This window comes from Nycticebus coucang, chromosome 12, assembly GCF_027406575.1.
Source record: "Nycticebus coucang isolate mNycCou1 chromosome 12, mNycCou1.pri, whole genome shotgun sequence".
NCBI lineage: Eukaryota > Metazoa > Chordata > Mammalia > Primates > Lorisidae > Nycticebus > Nycticebus coucang.
Window position 1 is genome coordinate 73,700,375 of NC_069791.1, and position 22,544 is coordinate 73,722,918.

General features: G+C 43.7%; 1 protein-coding gene across 1 annotated transcript in view; it reads right to left on the reverse strand.

Moving 5' to 3' along the window:
- Positions 1 to 2,862: 2,862 nt before the first annotated feature.
- Positions 2,863 to 22,544, reverse strand: part of BCL7B (BAF chromatin remodeling complex subunit BCL7B) — a 32,712-nt gene continuing 13,030 nt past the window's right edge. The window contains exons 3-6 of the mRNA XM_053556202.1: positions 8,366 to 8,462; positions 4,965 to 5,135; positions 4,133 to 4,212; positions 2,863 to 3,897 (exon numbers count right to left, since the gene is read on the reverse strand). Of these exons, the coding sequence (XP_053412177.1) occupies positions 3,805 to 3,897; positions 4,133 to 4,212; positions 4,965 to 5,135; positions 8,366 to 8,462 (441 nt within the window). The 3' untranslated portion in view covers positions 2,863 to 3,804. The remainder of the gene's footprint in view (positions 3,898 to 4,132; positions 4,213 to 4,964; positions 5,136 to 8,365; positions 8,463 to 22,544) is intronic.

Sequence of the window (22,544 nt, forward strand, 5' to 3'; positions counted from 1 at the left end):
GCATCACAGCAACAGCAACCTCCAACTCCTGGGCTCAAGCGAGTCTCCTGTCTCCACCTCCCAAGTAGTTAAGACTACAGGCGCCCGCCACAACCCCCCGCTCTTTTTTGGTTGCAGCCATCATTGTTGTTTGGTGGGTTCGGGCTGGATTAGAACCTACCAGCTCAGGTGTATGTGGCTGGCGCCTTAGCCACTTGAGCCACAGACGCCGAGCCAATAAATGTCAATTTTCAAAATGACAAGTAACTTGGGCACTCACCTTTTCCATACTTCAAAGTTTTCTTGTGAAATTCATTCAGCTCTGTTATCTTTTTTTTCTTTCTTGAGACAGATTCTCATTTTGTTGCCCCTAGTAGAATGCCATGGCATCATAGCTCAGAGTAACCTCAAACTTTTTGGTCTCAAGTGGTCTTCTTGCTTCAGCCTCCCAAGTACCTGGGACTAGACGCCTGCCACAACGCCTGGCTATTTTTAGAGACAGGGTCTCGTTCTTGCTCCGATGGGTCTCAAAATCCTGAGCTCAGATAATCTTCCCTCCTCAGCCTCCCAGAGTGTTAGGATTACAGGTGTAAGCCACTGTGCCTGGCCTCTTCCTTAGTGTTCACCCCCATTTATTTAGGTGGGCTTATATGCACTTTTCTTAATAATTTAAATGTGTGCATATATAGAGCCCATCACTGTTCAGAGGAAATATACAAGTTATTTGGGAGTTCCTGTGGTCATTCCGTGACTCTCCTCTTCTTTCTCCACTTTCTCTCAACCCCTACCCTGTTGAGATTTGAATGGTGGGGGAGGTTGCCTGCCAAACATTCTTAGAGAATTTCAGTGAAATGGTACTAATGTGGAAGCTTATGAAAGAGAAGGTCTTCTGTTATGCCTGTCCAGTATCCTACCTGCTCCTTTGTGGGCTCTCTTCCAGCACTTGCTACAACACAGTCTCACTGGTTCCAGGTAGAGGTCTACATCCCGACACTGCTGTTGGCTTCTGAGGGATGAGATTCTAGACTCCTCTGTGTTCCTGTTCTAGCACTTGGTCACAAAGTAACTATGAATGCTACCTGCTAACTCCCCTTGTTAGTTTACTTTTCTGCTTATCTTTTGTAACACTTCATTTCAATAATTGTTTTCACTTATAGAAATTCTATTTGGTTCTTTTTCAAATTTGATCTTTTTTTTTTAATTTTTTTTTTTGTAGAGACAGAGTCTCACTTTATGGCCCTCGGTAGAGTGCCGTGGCCTCACACAGCTCACAGCAACCTCCAACTCCTGGGCTTAAGTGATTCTCTTGCCTCAGCCTCCCGAGTAGCTGGGACTACAGGCGCCCACCACAACGCCCAGCTATTTTTTGGTTGCAGTTCAGCCAGGGCTGGGTTTGAACCCACCACCCTCAGTATATGGGGCCGGCGCCTTACCGACTGAGCCACAGGTGCCGCCCCAAATTTGATCATTTTGATGGTTTTATTCAATATATTTTCAATACCTTCCTTTGTTGGAATACATTAAAACATACTTATTTTTGTACCATGTATAATTCCAGTGTTTGTGACGTTCATTTGACAACTTGAAGTACATATTATGTTAAATGTTTTAAGGAAAAAATAAGGGATGATAAAATAGAGCAGTAGAACTTAGATCCTAGTCTTGTCCATGTTACCTGGAGGCCCTATGAGAAATGAGAGGAATCACTTCAGGGAATACTTGCAATGAAATATAGAATTCTTTTCAACCATTACTCTATTATTTTCCTTAGGAAGGAGGTACAAAAAAGAACTAATGGACAGAAAGCAGATTTAAGGGTACCAGGACAGGGGAAGGGAAAATGGGGAGTAACTGATTTGGAGGTAGGAGGTTTTCATTTAGGGTAATGAAAAATTTCAGAGTTAGACATTGGCGATGACTGTAAAACACTGTAAATGCACTAATCATCACTGAAGTGCACACTTGAAAATGGAGAAAAAGGGCCAGGAATGGTGACTTATACCTGTAATCCTAGCACTCTGGGACGCTGAGGCAGGTGGATTGCCTGAGCTCAGGAGTTTGAGTCCAGCCTGAGCAAGAGTGAGACCCCCGTCTCTACTAAAATAGAAAAACCCACTGGGCATTGTGGTGTGGGCACCTGTAGTCCCAGCTACTTGGGAAGGCCAGGCTAGAGGATCTCTTGAGCTCAAGATGAGGATGCTGTCAGCTCTGATGGCACAGCACTCCATCCTGGGACAACAGAGTGAAACTGTCTCAAAAAAAAAAAAAAAAAATCACAGCCACTAATAACAGATGGGCAAAGCACAGAGTCGTGTCTGTGGTTCAGTGAGTAGGGCACCAGCCCCATATACCAAGGGTTGCGGGTTCAAACCCAGCCCTGGCCAAACTGCAACAAAAAATAGCCAGCCGTTGTGGCGGGTGCCTGTGGCCCCAGCTACTTGGGAGGCTGAAGCAAGAGAATTGCTTAAGCCCAGAAGTTGGAGGTTGCTGTGAGCAGTGACACCACAGCACTCTACCAAGGGTGACAAAGTGGGACTCTGTCTCTAAAAAAAGGAACAGAAAATGGAGAAAAAGGTTAACTTTTACTTTGTATATTTTACCATGAGAAAGAAAAGTGAAAAAAATCATGACTCTCCTCCTAAGCACCTGGGGCTACAGAAAATACATCCTTTGGTTGCATGTAGTGTACACAGGGACAAAAGTATAATCTGAACTACCTGAAAACTTCAAAGGGTTCTCAAAATCATTCTCATGAGAAAGTGCACTCTGTGGACTGAGAAAATTGACAGGGACCAGCCTGAGTGACTTCACAGGCACTTAGCCACTGTTACTGCACCCCAGACCCATAACCTTCAAGAATGAAGCACTCAGATATCAACAAGACATATTTCAAATAGTTTAATTTTAAAAATATTCTATTCAGTGCTAAAATATGTCTTCACTCACTGTTGCCCATTTCCATTTTCTTAAACTTTTTTTGAAACAAAAAAATAAAATCATAAAGTCGAATTAAACATGCAGATTTCAAAGAAAAGGGAACTTTCTAGAAAGTCTGAGCTGAAGGAGTACTGTGAGGGACGGGTACTTTTGTCAGAACCTCAAGTTCCTCCTGGAGCAGGGTCTGTGACAGGAGGCAGGGGATGTTGGAATGAAATGTACAGGTGAAAACAAAAAGCTGCATGTGCGTGTGCATGTGAGTGCTGGTGGGCAGGGGACGGTTACAGTGGGGCACAAAGAACTGTCAGCAGCTAGAGAGCCCACAAGAGGCAAGACAACCTCAAGAATGGGCGAGTGCCAGGACAGCACATCTCTAAAGACTTTCTGCCCTCATGTGGAGAAAGGTCCTTCCCTCCCCTCCAAAGTTTCTCCCTGTCTTTCTCCAACAGTAGCCTACAGGGCCCTAGCCCTGTAGGGAAGTCCATGAATCTCCATTCAAGTTCAAGTAACTCTAGGCTCTCTCTTCTCTAGAGAGCACCTTCTGCATCTCCTTCTCATAAAAAGCACCAGCAGAGCAGTCAAGAGGTTCAGGAGCAGAGACTGCTACCTAGAGGTGACAGATGAACCTTGGGATGGCTGATGCTCTAGCCTACTTGGGGTGCAAAAAGGACATGAGTGCTCCTCTCCTCAGAAGCAAGCAGACACAGGTGCCACAGATGTGAAGATGATGCTACAACCCCAAGTCCTATGTCAGTCTCCAGGCTGGAGGCTCACATGTGCAGGCTCTGGACCCCAGTGCTTGCCATCACCCCAGCAACACAGCACGGCCGGAACCAGAATGCAATAAATAGAGGCAGGGGTCAGGAGGCAGAGGGTGCCAGGATGGTGCTAGCTTTCTGTCGCTGTCTGCGGCACTGCGGGTTGGTCCACACAGAAGCGCTTCAGGGGTGGGGCACCTGAGTCTTCCTCTTCCTCAGCAATCTAGAAGTAGCCAGAGCATGAATGATAGGGCCATCCCTCACAAAAAGAACCTCCCCATCTGCCCGAATTACATACTTGGAAACCCACTACTTTCAACCTTCTCACAGATGAGTGAACTTCTTCCCCTACCTTAGAACCTGGAGACGCCAGTTCATGATGCTACAGATCTAATTTCACATCAATGGAGCCTTTTCTTTTTTGATTAGAAACTGGAAAACCCAAAGTGACTCCTTACCTGCGTCTCCAGTGGAACTGGCTCTTCCTTGGTGAGGGTAGGCGGTTCATCAGCAACTTCTGAGGCAGGCAGTGAGGGCTCTGGAAAGGTAGCAAAGTCAGCCTGAGTGCAGGGCCTTCCAAAGACAGGAGATTCCTGAGGACTCTCAGGCCTCAACCTGGGGGGCTTTCCTAAGAGTTCTACGGAGGTGACCCATTGATGAGAGAACACTGGCCTAGGAAACAAATGTTGGGAGCTGGCTGGGCCAGAGTCTTACCGAGGAATCACAGCGACTAATAACAGATGGGCAAAGCACAGCTAGAGTACAGAGGGCTGTCAATGCTAGGCTGGGAAGCTTGACCTGTTCTGCAGACATCTGGATCCAACAGAGCAGCTCGCTTTGTCACTCTCTGGCCCAAACATCATGATTCTAACCTAGTCTCCCAATTTTCTGAGAGGGCTGCTAGAAGGATTAGATAAAATGATGTAAGGAGCTCAGAACACTGCATGGCAAACAGGAATCACATAGTAGAGATGAAATATAACTTGCATTTTCCACATTGAAACAAGTTCTACTTTGCAGCCTGGCTGTTAATAGGTCGCAGGAAGAGGAGAAGCTAACAAGGGCCTAAGATATATATATACATCTGTTTCTATCTATATTAACAAGAAATGCACATAATATAATGCAAACAGCACAAACTTTGAAGTTAGGAGGACTTTAACTGACTCCCAGCCCCCCACTTTGGGCACACTGCACCTGGCTCTCTACCTCTTACTCTAAAAAGAGAAACATCAAGAGCAAGAAGCAAGGCTCCTCCATGACACTCAGTCTGGGTCAACCATGACTTACCCTCAAGGATTTCCTGGCCCAAAGTGGGGGGCTGGGAGTCATCTGTGCGGAAGTCAGAGGTGTGTGCTGGACTCAGGGACTCGCTCTGCTGGGGGCTGGGGCTTGAGTTGGTGCTGCTGTCCACCTTGAGCTGATAGACATCAGACATAGAACTCTGGTTGCTGTTTTCATCTGCGAACCAAACACAACAAAGACAACAGTTGAAGGAGGTCGTTTTCCATAAGAGCAACTCAGTTCAGAGCCAAGGACCTTATCTCCTTAAGCAGCCATGGTATAGCAGGTACATACCACTACCATAGACGCAAAAGCAGACACTCTTGGGGCTTCTATGCACTGCAAATTATCAGCTGAGTCTAACTTGATTAAAAATTTTCTATTTCATGGGGGTGACGCCTGTGGCTCAGTGTGTAGGGCGCCGGCCCCATATACCGAGGGTGGCGGGTTCGAATCCAGCCCCGGCCAAACTGCAACCAAAAAATAGCCGGGCGTTGTGGCAGGCGCCTGTAGTCCCAGCTGCTTGGGAGGCTGAGGCAAGAGAATCACGTAAGCCCAAGAGTTAGAGGTTGCTGTGAGCCATGTGACGTCATGGCACTCTACCTGAGAGCGGTAAAGTGAGAATCTGTTTCTACAAAAAAAAAAAAAAAAAAAAAAATTTCTATTTCACAATATATATTGTAAGTACCAGATACAGCCAGAATCAGTTTATGCAACATTTATACTTCAGGGTATGCTTATTAATCCCCTTTTTATTAGCCACCAATCACAACCAGGATCTGGTATCTTCTCACTGCCTAGTGGGAGGAAGGCCAAAGCTCTGCCTCCACTCAGTACTTCCCCATCTTCTTCTGTCCCATTATGTGCAAGAAACAAAATGTGTCTGGCACTCTCAGGTATCTGAAGGAGGCTGGTGGTATCTGGAGGTTGTCAGCTCAGGCTTTAATTGCCTGTTTGCCCCACAGACTGAGGAATTACCACCTAGAGTTCTGTCTGAAGGCTGAAAGATACCACTTAAGTTACAAACTTAAGAGTCAACAACTCCTTCTTTTTCCTCACCTCTAGCAGCCAGTCACCAAGTTGGAGCTACCTCCTGCTCTGGTATCCCTCACTCATTCCTTTCTCTCCTGTTGCCTCAGGTCAAACCTCATTATCTCTGGCCTGGCCTCCTGTGAAAGCCCCTGCCTCAGCCTCATGTACTCCAACTTGAACTTCATAGCACTGCCAGAGTTAAGCCTTCCAAACCCTTCAGTGGTTCCTTGCTACCTAAAGGATAAATGTCACACTCTAGTGCTTCTTAGGGCAGGCACGAGATGGTCCTGACACAACATACAAAAGTCCTTTCTGACCTCTGGCCTCACTGCCTGCCATTTTCCCTTAAATACCTTGGCTCCAGCCAAGCTGAACTAAACCAAGAGATGCTTCATGCACAGGGACTTCTGTCCATCTGCTCCTGGTGCTGGGAAAAGTCCCACATATTCTAACATTCAGCTAGAGAAGCATCACTTCCTCTGGAATGCCCTGCCACCCTGCATCAAGCAGGTGGGAATGACCACTCTCTTTTCTCTTTTGCTCCTATTTATCTGTACACAGCTGCATTCATTGTTTTGTACATTACAATGGAGGCAGGCTCTGTGGGTTACCTGTCCTTGGTACCACACATAGTGCCACACATAGGACATGGCACACAGTGGTTGCTTATTGAATATCTATGGAATGAAAAGGAGGACATGGTAACTAAACTGAGAAAATGGACCCTCATGCATTTCCCAGAGCTTTATGATTGTCAAACAACCCACACATAGCTAAAGAGAATCATTCTGGTGTGTTCTCCTTCCAGTGGAACAGTAACCTTGGTGGGGGTGCGGAGGGAATGGGGAGGAGATAAGCGCATGCAGGGTTAGCTCCAAGTCTAGTTCTAAAGAGGAAGCTGTCAACTCACTTTAGTCTTTACTCTCGACAAGACCATTAACTTCCATGCTAACGCGGAAGGAGCATTTATATAAAAAAAAAGGAATAAAACTCTCACTTTTGAGCTTAGGTAAACACTCTTCTTTGAACACTAGTTTCCTTAAATAGAGATAATAACTGCCTGGTTTATATCACAGGCTGATATATGGATAAAAATGAGAAAGTGAAGTAAAAGTGCTTCATAGACAGTAATTGGCACATAAGAATAAAAGGCAATATTATGACTGCAGTGCTGAAGAGGTGGGTCTAGGAGGCAGAACTTGTGCTAACAGTAGAGAATGCAGAAGTCATGGCTGTGGGCCTCCTACTACTCTCAGGCACTATCATAAAATATACAATCTAAAGATCCAGACAGCCTAACTTGGGGTCTGTCACTTACTAGTTATGTACCTTTAGATACTTAACTTCATCTCTCTGAGCTTTAGTTTCCTTGACTGGAAAATGAGAATACTATCATTTATCTTTCTGGGTTAGCATAAGGTTAAAGTAAAAAGACATACGTGGCTCGGCACCAGTAGCACAGTGGTTACGGCACCAGCCACATACACTGAGTGTGGCGGGTTCGAACCAGGCTCGGCCCAACTAAACAACTGCAACAAAAAAATAGCTGGGCATTGTGGCAGGTGCCTATAGTTCCAGCTATTAGGGAGGTTGAGACAAGAGAATCACTTAAGCTCAAGAGTTTGAGGTTGCAGTGAGTTGTGATGCCACGGCCCTCTACTGAGGGCAACATAATGAGACTTGTCTCAAAAAATTTAAAAAAAGGGCGGCACCTGTGGCTCAGTGAGTAGGGTGCCGGCCCCATATGCCGAGGGTGGTGGGTTCAAACCCAGCCCGGCCAAAACTGCAACAAAAAAATAGCCGGGCGTTGTGGCAGGCGCCTGTAGTCCCAGCTATTAGGGAGGCTGAGACAAGAGAATCACTTAAGCTCAAGAGTTTGAGGTTGCAGTGAGTTGTAATGCCATGGCCCTCTACTGAGGGCAACATAATGAGACTTGTCTCAAAAAATTTTAAAAAAGGGCGGCGCCTGTGGCTCAGTGGGTAGGGTGCCGGCCCCATATGCCGAAGGTGGCGGGTTCAAACCCAGCCCCAGCCAAAACTGCAACAAAAAAACAGCCGGGCGTTGTGGCGGGCACCTGTAGTCCCAGCTACTTGGGAGGCTGAGTCAAGAGAATCGCCTAAGCCCAAGGATTTGGAGGTTGCTGTGAGCTGTGTGACGCCATGGCACTCTACCAAGGGCGATAAGGTAAGACTCTGTCTCTACCAAAAAAAAAAAAAAAATTAAAAAAAAAAAGAAAAGACATATGTAAAGTACCTAGCAAAATACCAGCAAAACAGTAAGAACTGAAACAATACATAGAACTAGTCTTATTATTATTATTGAGTTTATCTAAGTTTTCTATTTCCTGCAAGGAAGACATACGGATGCAACTCACCCTGGAATTCAAGAAGGAGAGAAGAATTGGCTGAGGCATCAGAGGGAAAGCCATTAGGTTCCTGGGCTGCTGAACTGTTCGATTTTGACTTTTCTTTCTAGAAAAGGAAAAAAAGGAATGTGACAGAGCCAAGAAGGAGACTCACAGACAGAAGAGTGTTATGTCAGAGACCACAGAAATCTGATTAGGACTGACTGGGAATAATGACAGTAGTATGAGAATCCAAGGACCAAGGGAATAGTAAAACCCTGGGCAAGGTGCTTCTCCTCAAGCCTCAGCATCTCTATCTGTAAAACGAAGCCTTCCAGTGCGAATATCATGAGATATGCATGCCTCTGCTAGAACATCCTGTGGTACCCTTATGTGTCCTGATCATACTTCCTTACATGGATGGGCAAGAAATGAAATACTCATTTGAGGAAGATTCTTGTTTCAGAAGCATAGCAGGAAAAAAGTGAGAGAAGATTGGACCTCTGATTGGAGAAAAGAAGGAAGCCACTATGCATGTAATGCAAGCGAGCCCCTGCAAGCTCATTCCCATCCATCATCCTCATGCATTCAAAATGATCACTCCACGTCTACCTTTAGGTATACAATCATTTCTTTCAAAAGGATGTGGGTTACACATGCAGGAAAACCAAGTCAGAAGGGAAACACTAGCTTGCAACAAATAGACCCAAGGCAAAGAACACAGTATAAGCATTTGCAAACAAGCATCCCAAAAGCCAAAAGTGGAAATCTGGGTAGTGTCCAATTTACCAGTTCATAGTTTTTATATATGGCTATTTATTATGGATACACTGTACCAGTAATACAATTTTTTAAATAACTCTCAATGCTATACCTGTAATAAATCAACTTTACCCCGTATGTATCCTTCCCTTCATTTTTCATTTGTAGACATAATTTTAATGTAATTATGAACACTTTATCTTTTACTGCATAAACATGAATTTTAAGTTTTTTCCATATACTATAATTCACTTAATAATTTCCTAACTATTGGTCATTTGGCTTTAACTTAAATGTTTAAGACTGTGCTAACTAATTCCTGCTAGGAATAAAGCCAAAACATTCGACTTTCACTTGTTTCTAGATTTTTTTTATTCAGATAGATTTGAAAAAAAAAATTGCTTTTAGATTGAAAAATATAAACTTTATTTTCCTTGAAATACACTGTATCTCACTGCTTTCTAAAAAAAGTGGCAATGTACTTGGTGTATAGTTTTACACCATACCCATACCCATTGTAGTTTTACAATACCCATACCAACATTTGTTTTTTTTTTGTAGAGACAGTCTCACTGTACCGCCCTCGGTAGAGTGCCGTGGCATCACACGGCTCACAGCAACCTCTACTCTTGGGCTTACGCGATTCTCTTGCCTCAGCCTCCCAAGCAGCTGGGACTACAGGCGCCCACCACAACGCCTGGCTATTTTTTTGTTGCAGTTTGAACCCGCCACCCTCGGCATATGGGGCCGGCGCCCTACTCACTGAGCCACAGGCGCCGCCCACCAACATTTGGTTTTATCATCACTTTTTCCTAAACTTTTAAATATCTTTATTTATTTTAGTTTAGTTTTTTTGAGATAGTGTCTTGCTCTGCTCCACTGTCCACTCTCAGGGCTAGAATGCAGTGGCATGATCATAGCTCACACAACCTCAAACTCCTGAGCTCAAGTGATCCTCTTATCTCACCTTCCTGAGTAACTGGGACTACAGACACATACCACTATGCCTGGCTATTTATTTATTTAGATGGAAAGAGTCTCACCCAACTGCCCTCAGTAATGTATTATGACATCATGATAGCTCACAACAACCTCAAACTCTTGGGCTCAAACAATCCTCTTGTCTCAGCCTCCTGAGTAACTGAAACTATAGGTGCCCACCACCATGCCTGACTACTTTTTCTATTTTCAACAGAGATGAGGTATCACTCTTGCTCAGACTTGTCTCTAACTCCTGAGCTCAAACAATCCACCTGCCTCAGCCTCCAAGAGTGCTAGGATTAGAGGTGTGAGCTGTTGAGTCTGGCCTCATTTACCTTGATTTTAATGATTCTGTGATCATATAAAAAATGTATTCACTATAAGAAATTCTAAAAATCCAGAAAATCACCTGTACAGAGATAACAAATATATATTTGTATGAAAAAGGATCATAATGTAATATTATAACTGCTTCTCTCCCCCATTCACCGTATAAACATTTTTCTGAGGCAATGAATAATCTACATTTTTTAATTTTTATTTTATTTATTTATTCTTCGGGGGGGACAGAGTCTCATTTTGTCACCCTCGATAGAGTGCAGTGGCATCATAGCTCAGCAACCTCACACTCTTGGGCTCAAGTGATTCTCTTGCCTCAGCCTCCCAACTAGCTGGGACTACAGGCTATTTTTAGAGACAGGGTCTTACTCTTGCTCAGGTCTCGAACTCCTGAGCTCAGGCAATCCACCCACCTCGGCCTCCCAAAGTGCTAGGATTATGGATGTGAGCCATAGCATTCGACCTTTTACTTTTTTTTTTTTTGTAGAGACAGTCTCACTCTATCACCCTCAGTAGAGTGCATGGCATCACAGCTCACAGCAACCTCCAACTCCTGGGCTTAAGCGATTCTCTTGCCTCAGCCTCCCCAGTAGCTGGGATTATAGGTGCATGCCTTAACACTTGGCTATTTTTTTGTTGCAGTTTGGTCAGGGCCAGGTTTGAACCCACCACCCTTGGTATATGGGCCAGCGCCCTACCCAGTGAGCTACAGTTGCTGCCCATACATATCTATATATTTTTTTTAAGAGACAGAGTTTCACTTTGTCGCCCTCAGTAGAGTGCAGTGGCATTCACCATATAAACATTTTTCTGAGGCACTGAATAATCTTCTACATTTTTAATTTTTATTTTATTTATTTATTTATTTTTTGAGACAGAGTCACCCTTGGGGACACCAAGCTACATCATCTTCTGTAATGATTATGAAACTTTGTAAGATACAGCAGTACAATAACTTGGGGAATTCTCTACAATACAAATTTTATTTTTATTTTATTATTATATTTTGAGACAGAGTCTCACTATGTTGCCCTTGGTAGAGTACCATGACTGCTCACAGTAACCTCAAACTCTTGGGCTTCAGCAATTCTCTTGCCTCAGCCTCCCAAGTAGCTGGGACTACAGGCACCCACCACAATGCCTGGCTATTTTTTTGCTGCAGTTGGCATTGTTGTTTAGCAGGCCGGGACCAGGCTCGAACCCACCAGCTTCGGTGTATGTGGCCAGCGCCCTAACCACTGTGCTACGGGTGCCAAGCCTACAATATGAATTTTAATTTGCTTGAGATTTTTAAAAATTACTTTTAATTTTTTTGTAGAAATGGGGTCTCGTTACATTGTCCAGGCTCATCTAGCACTTTGGCCTCACCTCCCAAAGTGCTGGGATTATAGGTGTGAACCACTACACCCAGCTTGCTTGAGTTTGTTTTTTTTTTTGTAGAGACAGAGTCTCACTTTATGGCCCTCAGTAGAGTGCCATAGCATCACAGAGCTCACAGCAACCTCCAACTCCTGGGCTTAAGTGATTCTCTTGCCTCAGCCTCCCAAGTAGCTGGGACTACAGGCGCCCACCACAACGCCCAGCTATTGAGTTTTTAAATATTATGAACTACTGTAATGCTCAACATTGTAACTTAAACATAGCATGATTATCTCCTGAAGATATTCCTAGAGATAAAATTTCTCTGAGGGATATTTCGAAAGCTTTTAAGCATACATAAACCTAACTTGAACGGTACAAAGTTTATGACAACTTACTGTCCCATTAGCACTATCTTGTCTCCTTCACAATTTTTTTTTAGACATAGGGTTTTGCTGTTGCCCAGACTACATGAAGAGGCATGATCACAGCTTACCGTATCTTTAAACTCCTGGGCTCACATCATCCTCCTAGCTCAGCCTCCTGAGTAGCTGAAACTACAGATGTGGACTACCACACCTGGCTAATTTCTTTTCTTTTTTTTTTTTTGAGACAGAATCTCACTATGTCACCCTCAGTAGTGTGCCGTGGCATCACAAGCTCACAGCAAACTCAAACTCTTGGGCTTAAGCGATTCTCTTGACTCAGCTTCACAAGTAGCTGGGACTATAGGCACCCACCACAACACCCGGCTATTTTTTTGTTATTGTTGTCAATGTTGGTTTAGCAGGCCTGGGCAGGGTTTGAAGCCACCTGCCTCAGTGTATGTGGCTGGCACCCTAACCACTGAGCTACGGCACTGAGCCCTGGCTAACATTTTTTCAAGAGAAGGGGTCTTGGCTCAGCGCCTATAGCTCAAGTGGCTAAGGCGCCAGCCACATACACCAGAGCTGGTGAGTTCGAATCCAGCCCAGGCCTGCCAAACAACAACTACAACCAAAAAATAGCCAGGCGTTGGGGTGGGTGCCTGTAGTCCCAGCTACTTGGGAGGCTGAGGCAAGAGAATTGCTTAAGTCAGGAGTTAGAAGTTGCTGCGAGCTGTGATGCCACAGCACTCTACCCAGGGCGACAGCTTGAGACTCTGTCTCAAAGAAAAAAAAAAAGAGAGAGAGAGAAAAGTCTTGCTATGTTGCCCAGCCGGCCCTTGAACTCCTGATCCTCCCGCCTCAGCCCCAAAAATGCTGGTATTGCAGGAACAAGCCTTTATGCCTAGCTCAAAGTTGTCTTTTCTTCCAAAATATTAAGGGGGTGCAAATGTTTCTGTTACATGGATAGTTTTTATAATGCTTAAGTTAGGGCCAAAGTTGTTTTGACCAATTTGGTCACCATTATTTTCCATTTTCCTAAGCTAACAGATCTGTGCTAGATGATGGCGCACTAGTATGCACCACTAGAATATAGGATAAATTGATGAACTCAGCTCAGCAACCAACATAAATACTTGAGAAGCCCTGGAGAGAGATCAAAGGGGCTGGGCTGTGTGGAAGAAGAAGAGAATTCTAGCAATGTCCTTTCCCCACATATATACACTGCCAAAGAGATTTCACTACCTGACTTTTGTCCCCTCCCCATGAGTGACAACATCAGTGGAGTCAAGGTGGGGAGTATAAGGTTGCTTCAGAGCCCCCTTACCCACCACCTCCTTGGATGTGGCATCCCAGCAGTCCTTGGAATGACTGCTCCCAGAGAAAGGCAGCACCCTGAGGACTGATTCTTGGGGGGTTTGTGGGGCAGGTGAGACAGCAAAGGGCAAAAGGGAAAGGCTGAACCCTGAGGCTAACCCAACCCCCTAAATTCATTCATCCAGAAGAAAAACCAGGATTTAGGCTCTTAGGTCCTCTCTTAGTTATATACTATCAGCTAGTGCAGATCAGAGTCCCAAAATAATAAGATAACTGCACAGAAAAAACTAACCAGAGGCTGGAAGAAAACAAGTAACACGAAATACAACAGAGAAATTCACACCAAAAGCAGCAGACTGATGGGTAGAAGAATTGAAATTAAACACTGCAGGTCTCCTCAGAAAGGTAAGAATGACAATGAAAAGTTGTTTTGAAGAAGAACTTATTGGAGAAATTTGGTATGCAAACTATAATTGTTCAAAATAAAAATTAAGTGAATGAGTTTAATAGCAAAAATATAGCTAAAGAAAATATGAAGGAGTAAAAAATTGGTTAAGAACCTCAGAATGCATCAGGAAAGCATAAGAAATGAAATGAATGAGAGAAAATTTAATAAGTAAAGCAGGTGGATAGAAACATTATAGGATATTCCAACAGAAGTCCTAGGAGATCAAAGACAGAAGAAATTCTAAAAGTGTATAGGAAGACAAGTACATCACAGATACAAAGAATCAAGAATCAGAATAACAGCAGATTTCTCAACCCCAACATTGGAAACACAACTGAATTAACAGCTTCAAAATAATGAAAGAAAAAATGTTTTTTTAAGAGATTGGGAGGTGTGTGTGTCTCACTAGGTTGCCAAGGCTGGCCTAGAACTGCCTCAAGTGATCCTCCTGCTTCAGCCTTCCAAGTAGCTGACTGAGACTACAGGTATACATTACCACACCTACCTTGAAAGAAAATAATATTAAATCTAAAATTTTATTTTATTATTATTATCTTTTTAAATTTATTTTGAGACAGAGTCTCATTATATTGCCCTTGGTAAAGTGCCATGGTGTCACAGCTCACATCAACCTCAAACTCTTGGGCTTAAGTGATTCTCTTGCCTCAGCTTACCAAGTAGCTGGGACTACAGGCGCTGGCCACAACACCCAGCCATTTTTTGGTTGTATTTGTCATTGGTTTGGCAGGCCTGGGCTGGATTTGAACTCTCTAGCTCCAGTGTACATGGCTGGCGCCCTAGCCGCTGAGCTACAGGCACTGAGCCTGAACCTAAAATTTTATGTACAGGTAAAATTAACAATTAAACATGAAAGTGAATATGTTTTCAGAAAGGATGTATTGTAGCAAGAAGAAAAATGAATCTAGGAGAAAGCATTAAGAAATAGGTATGACATTTTAGGCTTGATTATAAAGAAAAGACCAAGCCGGGAGCGGTCTATCACACCTGTAATCCCAGCACTCTGAGAGGCCGAGGAGGGTGGATTGCTTGAGCTCAGGAGTTCGAGACTAGCTTGAGCAAGAGTGACACTCTGTCTCTATTAAAAATAGAAAAACTGGGGCGGCGCCTATGGCTCAGCGGGTAGGGCGCCGGTCCCATATGCCGGAGGTGGTGGGTTCAAACCCAGCCCCGGCCAAATTAAAAAAAAAAAAAAAAAAAAAAAAAATAGAAAAACTGGACGGCGTCTGTGGCTCGAGGAGTAGGGCGCCAGCCCCATATACCAGAGGTGGGGGTTCAAACCCAGCCCCAGCCAAAAACTGCCAAAAAAGAAAGAAAAAGAAAAACTAGTTGGGTGTCATGGTAGGTGGGTACCTGTAGCCCCAGCTACTCAGGAGGCTGAGGCAGGAAGATTACTTGAACCCAGGAATTTGAGGTTACAGTAACCTATAATTGGGCCACTGCATTCCAGCCTGGGTGACAGAGTGAGATTCTGCTCTTAAAAAAAAAAAAAAAAAGATGGGTGGTGCCTGTGGATCAGGGAGTAGGGCACCAGTCCCATACACCAAGGGTGGCAGGTTCGAACCCGACCCTGGCCAAAACTGCAACAAAAAAAAATTAATTAATTAAAAAAAAAAAAAAGATAGAAATATCTGTAAAAATTCTGAACTGAGGCTCAGTGCGTGTTGCACAGTGGTTATGGCACCAGCCACCTACACCGAGGGTGGCGGATTTGAACCCAGCCCGGGCCAGCTAGACAACAATGACAGCTGCAACAATAAAAAAGCTAATAGCCGGGCGTTGTGACGGGCGCCTGTAGTCCCAGCTGCTCGGGAGGCTGAGGCAAGAGAATCACGTAAGCCCAGGAGCTGGACATTGCTGTGAGCCGTGTGACGCCACGGCACTCTACGGGGGCAGTAAAGTGAGACTCTGTCTCTACAAAAAAAAAAAAAAACCAATAAAAAAGCTGGGCATTGTGGTGGGTGCCTGTAGTCCTAACTACTTGGGAGGCTGAGGCAAGAGAATCACTTAAGCCCAAGAGTTTGAGGTTGCTGTGAGCTGTGATGTCATAGCATTCTACTGAGGGCGACACAGTGAGACTCTGTCTCAAAAAAAAAAAAAAAAAAATTCTGAACTGAAATTTGAGACAAAATTAAAGAAAGGGTAGGGAAGAGGTGTAGTCCAGAGGTGTTTAAAATGTGTTACGGGTGCCTTCACTTTCAGAAGGAACGTACAGATTTCTTTTCTTTTTTTTATTTTTTTTTTTGAGACAGGGTCTGGTTATATTGCCCAGGCTTGTTGCAAATTCATAGTCTCAGTAGATCTTGCCTTGGCCTCGTGAGTAGCTGCAATTACAGGTACGCGTTACCATACACAGCAAAAACACACATTTTGATAAGCTTTATTCATCAGTAGGGAACAATAAGCATAAGTCTTCTTAAGTCAGAAGTCCCCAATAGAAAAATAAAAACAGAAAGTAGAAACAATACGCAAAACTTTCAAATCAGCAGAAGAAAATCTGTCTATTCACTGTGAGGTGAAGAAGGAAAGAAAAAAAGTATAGGGCAGCACTTGTGGCTCAAAGGAGTAGGGTGCCGGCCCCATATGCCGGAGGTGGCGGGTTCGAACCCATCCCCGGCCAAAACTGCAAAAAAAAAAAAGAAAGAAAGAAAAGTATATTGTGGCAGAAATCTTTACCAATATTAATAGAATTTTCCCAACTTTCCAGACTCATAATGTGGCACAAGCTATTCTGAACACATACAGTATGTATATATGTCCTGAATCAACTTCTAGGAAACTAACTGAATTCACAAAAAATACCATTTGTCCAACCATCACTCCTCCTGCTGCCTAGAACCTGAATGTGTTGGCTTGGCCTAAGCTCAACCCTGCAATACAAGGTCAAAATGGAGCAAAGGAATAAGGAGTCGTTTAATAGATTAGAATTTTAATTTTGAAAGATGAAAATCAAGAGTTCTGCAGATTGGGTGCAAAACAACATAAATGTACTTTACATTACTGAACTGTATGTTTAATAAATGGTTAATATGGTGGTACATTTTGTGTGTATTTTACCAAAATTAAAAACAAAAAAGACCAGCCTGAGCAAAAGCAAGACCCCGTCTCCACTAAAAATAGAAAAACTAGCTGGGTGTTATGGTACCTGGAGTCCCAGCTACTTGGGAGGCTGAGGCAAGAGGATTACTTGAGCCCAAGAGTTTGAGGTTGCTGTGAGCTATGATGCCATGAGACTCTACCCAGAGTAACAGAGTGAGCCTATGTCTTCAAAAAAAAAGGGTAAAATAAAAAATAAATAAAATCTCCATACTAATATGAAATCAATATGCAAACAATTACATGTTCCTAAGAATAATTAAACACTATTATAGTCCAGTTCGGGGGTAAGAGAAGTGGGACAGGAGAGGGGGGAGGACATATAGCAGGAGAGAGGGCAGGAGGTGGGATCTCATCTACTGTGCACATTGTCAGGGTGTATAGCATGCCCCCTGGGTGAGGGGCTCTTCTACAAATGGAACTTTACCCTGGTAGTGAGAACAATGTAACCTAAATATTGTACCCTCGTATTAATTTGAATAAAGCTTTAAAATAAATAAATAAAAAGAATACTGTCCTTACTCTCTAAAAATTTAAGAAAAAAGGGAGTAGAAAGCTGGAAAAAATATGAATTCCCAGGGACTTGTGGAGCAGAACCACCCACCACACCAGCCCTCTAAGAAAAAAATAATAAAATAAACAACTTTCTCCAACTAGTGCTATTTTGGGTTTTCTGTCACCCACAGCTAAACGTAATCCCAATATGCTCCAATAAAAACAGAAAGCAAAAAAGAATTGTAAGACCTCAAGTATAAATCAAAAGAAAGGTTAGAAACTGTAGTATTAGACAAAATAGCACTGGAGGGGAAAGAAGGTTGGACATGGGAGTCAGAAAGGGAAACTATTAAACATACAGTTCAGTAACGTAAAGTACATTTATGTTGTTTTGCACCCAACTGGTAAAAGGAATGATAGGTAAAGATGATCAACAATCATGACACAGACACACATATGTAAAAAATATAGCTTCTAACTACATAAAGTGACAAATGACTCACCAGCTGAGAAGCAAACAATCCAACAGTTTCACATGTTCCTCTCAGAAACAGAGAATAAACACAACATTCAGAAGATCTATACAACACACAATATATACATTTTTCGACTAATTTTTTTTTTTTGTGGTTTTTGGCCAGGGCTGGGTTTGAACCCACCACCTCCGGCATATGGGACCGGTGCCCTACTCCTTGAGCCACAGGCACCGCCCTCAACTAATTTTTTTTTTTTTTGAGTCTTACTCTGTTGCCTCAGGCTAGAGTGCTGTGGTGTCAGCCTAGCTCACAGCAACCTCAAACTCCTGGGTATAAGCAATCCTCCTGACCTAGCCTCCAAGTACCTGGGACTACAAGCACCCACCACAATACCTGGCTAATGTTTCTAATTATAAGTAGAGCTGGGGTCTTTCTCTTGCTCAGGCTGGTCTGGAACTCCTGAGCTCAAGGCATCCTCCCTCCTCAGTCTCCTAGAGTGCTAGGATTACAAGTTGTGAGCCCCTAACTGTACACAGCCTGAAATGTATTTAAAAAGAAAACAAAAACCAAGGAAAAACTAGAAGAGCTAAGTGCTCAATAGGATATGCTAAAAAGGAACAACAGAGGGTGGCATCTGTGGCTCAGTGAGTAGGGCGCCAGCCCCATATACCGAGGGTGGCAGGTACGAGCCTAGCCCCAGCCAAAATGCAACCAAAAAATAGCTGGGCACCTGAAGTCCCAGCTGCTCAGGAGGCTGAGGCAAGAGAATCACCTAAGTCCAAGAGCTGGAGGTTGCTGTGAGCTGTTATGCCATGGCACTCTCCTGAGGGCGACAAAGAGACCCTGTCGCCAAAAAAAAAAAAAAAAAAAAAGAAAGAACAACAGAGGCAGTGTCTGTAGCTCAGTTGGCAGGGCACCAGCCACATACACTGAGGGTGGCGGGTTCAAACCCAGCTGGGGCCTGCTAAACAATGACAACTATAACCAAAAAATAGTCGGGCATTATGGCAGAAGCCTGTAGTCCCAGCTACTTGGGAGGCTGAGGCAAGAGAATCACTTAAGCCCAAGAGTTTGAGGTTATTGTGAGCTGTGACGCCACGGCACTCTACCCAGGATGACAGCTTGAGACTGTCTCAAAACAAAAAAACAAAAAAAATTGACAAGAGATTTTTTTTTTAAAGTATGTTTTTGTTATTTATTTATTTATTTATTTTTTGAGACAGAGTTTCACTATGTCATCCTTGGTAGAGTGCCCTGGTGTCACAGCTCACAGCAACCTCAAACTCTTGTGCTTAAGTGATTCTCTTGCCTCAGCCTCCCAAGTAGCCAGGACTACAGGTGCCCACCACAACACCTGGAAATTTTTTTTGTTGTTGTTGTAGTTGTCATTGTTGTTTGGCAGGCCCCGGCCGGGTTCAAACCCACTATCCCCAGTGTGTGTGGCTGACTCCTTAGCTGCTGAGCTACAGGCACTGAAGCCCTCTTGTCAATTTTGTACATGGCAAATGTCTGCCTGATATCACTTGTCTGGTAACTTTGTCAGTAATGTCCTTTAATTTTTTTGTGTCAAATTAATCAGTTTTTTTCTTTAGAGTTTTTATTTTGGGGGTCTTGTTTCACAATCATTCCCCATCCCATAGTCGTAAAGAACATTTACATCTTCTGTTAGCATTTTAGTTTTGACTTTCGCATTTATATCTTTAATCCATGTGTAGGGTTTTTTTAAATATTTTAGAGGTATGGATCCAATTTTAATTTTCCTTCGTACAGTGAGCCATCCCCCCTAATATTATAAATAAGAATTATCTCTTCTTTCTCACTAATGTGTGATGTCTTCTCCATTGTATACCATGTTCACAACAAATCTTTATATCTGCTTTTGAGATCTCTGTCATGTGTTATTTTATCTATTCCTGCACTACAGTGATTATTCTGTTTACTACCAATTTTTAGTATGCCTTAACGTTTAGTAGGACTAGAATGAATTCTCTCTCCATAGAGTTTTGGGAAGACAACTTCTATCAAAATGAAAAATTTTCTTCTCTTTTTATTTTTCTAAAATTTATTTAAAAATTATGAATAGAGGGCGGCTCCTGTGGCTCAGTGAGTAGGGCGCCGGCCCCATATGCCGAGGGTGGCGGGTTCAAGCCCAGCCCCGGCCAAACTGCAACCAAAAAATAGCCGGGCGTTGTGGCGGGCGCCTGTAGTCCCAGCTGCTCGGGAGGCTGAGGCAAGAGAATCGCGTAAGCCCAAGAGTTAAGAGGTTGCTGTGAGCCGTGTGCTGCCACGGCACTCTGCCCGAGGGCGGTACAGTGAGACTCTGTCTCTACAAAAAAAAACAAAAAAAACAAAAAAAAAAAAAAAAAATTATGAATAGATAACTGGTCTTTACCAGCTACTTTTCTGGTTTTACTGAAATGCTCCTGTGATTTTTCTGGCTCAAATTGGTTAATACAGTGATTTATATTAATAAAGTTTCTGAAATTGAACCATTCTTGCATTCCTAAGACAAACTCTATTTGGATATGTTTTTTTGTTCCTTATACTATTGCATTCAATTCATAAATATTTGAATATTTGAAATATTTGAAACCATATTGGCATGGGGTTTATAAGTAAAATGAGTCTATAATTTTCTTTTCTCCTGCTATCTTTTTTTTTTTCTTTTTCTGTTTTTGAGACAGAGCCTCAAGCTGTCAACCTGGGTAGAGTGCTATGGCATCACAGCTCACAGCAACCTCCAACTCCTGGGCTCAAGCGAGTCTCCTGCCTCCGCCTCCCAAGTAGCTGGGACCACAGGCACTCGCCACAACACCCAGCTATTTTTTGGTTGCAGCCGTCATTGTTGTTTGGCGGGACCGGGCTGGATTTGAACCTGACAGCTCAGGTGTATGTGGCTGGCACCTTAGCCGCTTGAGTCACAGGTGCCGAGCCATTCTATCTTTATTTTGATACTAAGATCACGCCATTCCTACAGATCATATTAGGTCGAAAAAAAAAATTATACCAAACTCCTCAAACAAATTCACCACTTTCCCCTCTTTTTTTTTTTTTTTTGAGACGGAGCCTCAAGCTGTCATCCTGGGTAAAGTGCTGTGGCGTCACAGCTCACAGTAACCTCAAACTCTTGGGCTTAAGCGATTCTCTTGCCTCAGCAGCTCAAGTAGCTGGGACTACAGGTGCCTGCCACAATGCCTGGCTATTTTTTGGTTGCAGTTGTTGTTTAGCAGGCCCCAGTTGGGTTCGAACCTGCCACCTTGGTGTATGTGGCCCGTACCCTGCCAACTGAGCTACAGGCGCTGCCTCTGTTGTTCTTTTTTAGCATATCCTATTGAGCACTTAGCTCTTCTAGTTTTTTGGGGTTTTGTTTTTTTGTTTTTTGAGACAGAGCCCCAAGCTATTGCCCTGGGTAGAGTGCTATGGCATCACACTGGACGGCGCCTGTGGCTCAGCCCAGGAGTTGGAGGTTGCTGTGAGCTGTGTGACGCCATGGCACTCTACTGAGGGCAGTAAAGTGAAACTCTGTCCCTACAAAAAAAAAAAAAAGAAAGGAAAGGCTCAGCACTTGTGGCTCAAATGGCTACAGCGCCAGCCATATACACCTGACCTGGTGCATTTAAATCTAGCCCGGGCCCACCAATCAATAATGATGGCTGCAACCAAAAAATAGCCGGACGTTGTGGCGGGCGCCTGTAGTCCCAGCTACTTGGGAGTGGGAGGCAAGAGAATGGCTTGAGCCCAGGTGTTCGAGGAGGTTGTGAGCTGTGATGCTACAGTGAGACTGTCAAATGTACTTTACAGCTTCATTCAGGTATAAATTTTTCATAAGTTTTTCTTTAATTTCCTCTTTAATCAAAGGCTATTTAGTAGAATGTTTTTTTTTGGGGTGGGCAGGGGATGACAGAGTCTCACTTTGTCACCCTTGGTAGAGTGCCAGGGCGTCACAGCTCACAGCAACCTCCAGCTCCTGGGTTTAGGCAATCCTCTTGCCTCAGCCTTCTGAGTAGCTGGGACTACAGGCGCCCGCCACAACGCCCGGCTATTTTTTGTTGTTGTTGCAGTTTGGCCGGGGCTGGGTTTGAACCCACCACCCTCAGTATATGGGGCCGGCGCCCTACTCACTGAGCCACAGGCGCCGCCCAGTAGAATGATTTTTAGTAGCCTGTAATCACAGCTACTTACGAGGCCAAGGCAAGATCTTTTGAGGCTATGAATTTGCAGTTTTCTAGACGTGGAGTTTTTTTAGCAATTGATATTCTAATTTTATTGAGTTGGTAGGATGTTAGTTCCTTAGGATTACTGAGACTTCTTTTGTGACCTGGTGACCATTTCATTCACTGTGATGGAAACAGGTATACTCTATAGATAAGAAACTAATCAAACCAGGAGTGGTGGCTCACACCAGTAATCCTAGCACTCTAGGAGGCTGAGGCCGGTGTTATGCTTGGGCTCACGAGTTCCAGACAACCCTGAGCAAAAGCAAGACCCCCGTCTCTACTAAAAATAGAAAATCTGAAGCAAGAGGATCACTGAGCCTAAGAGTTTGAGGTTGC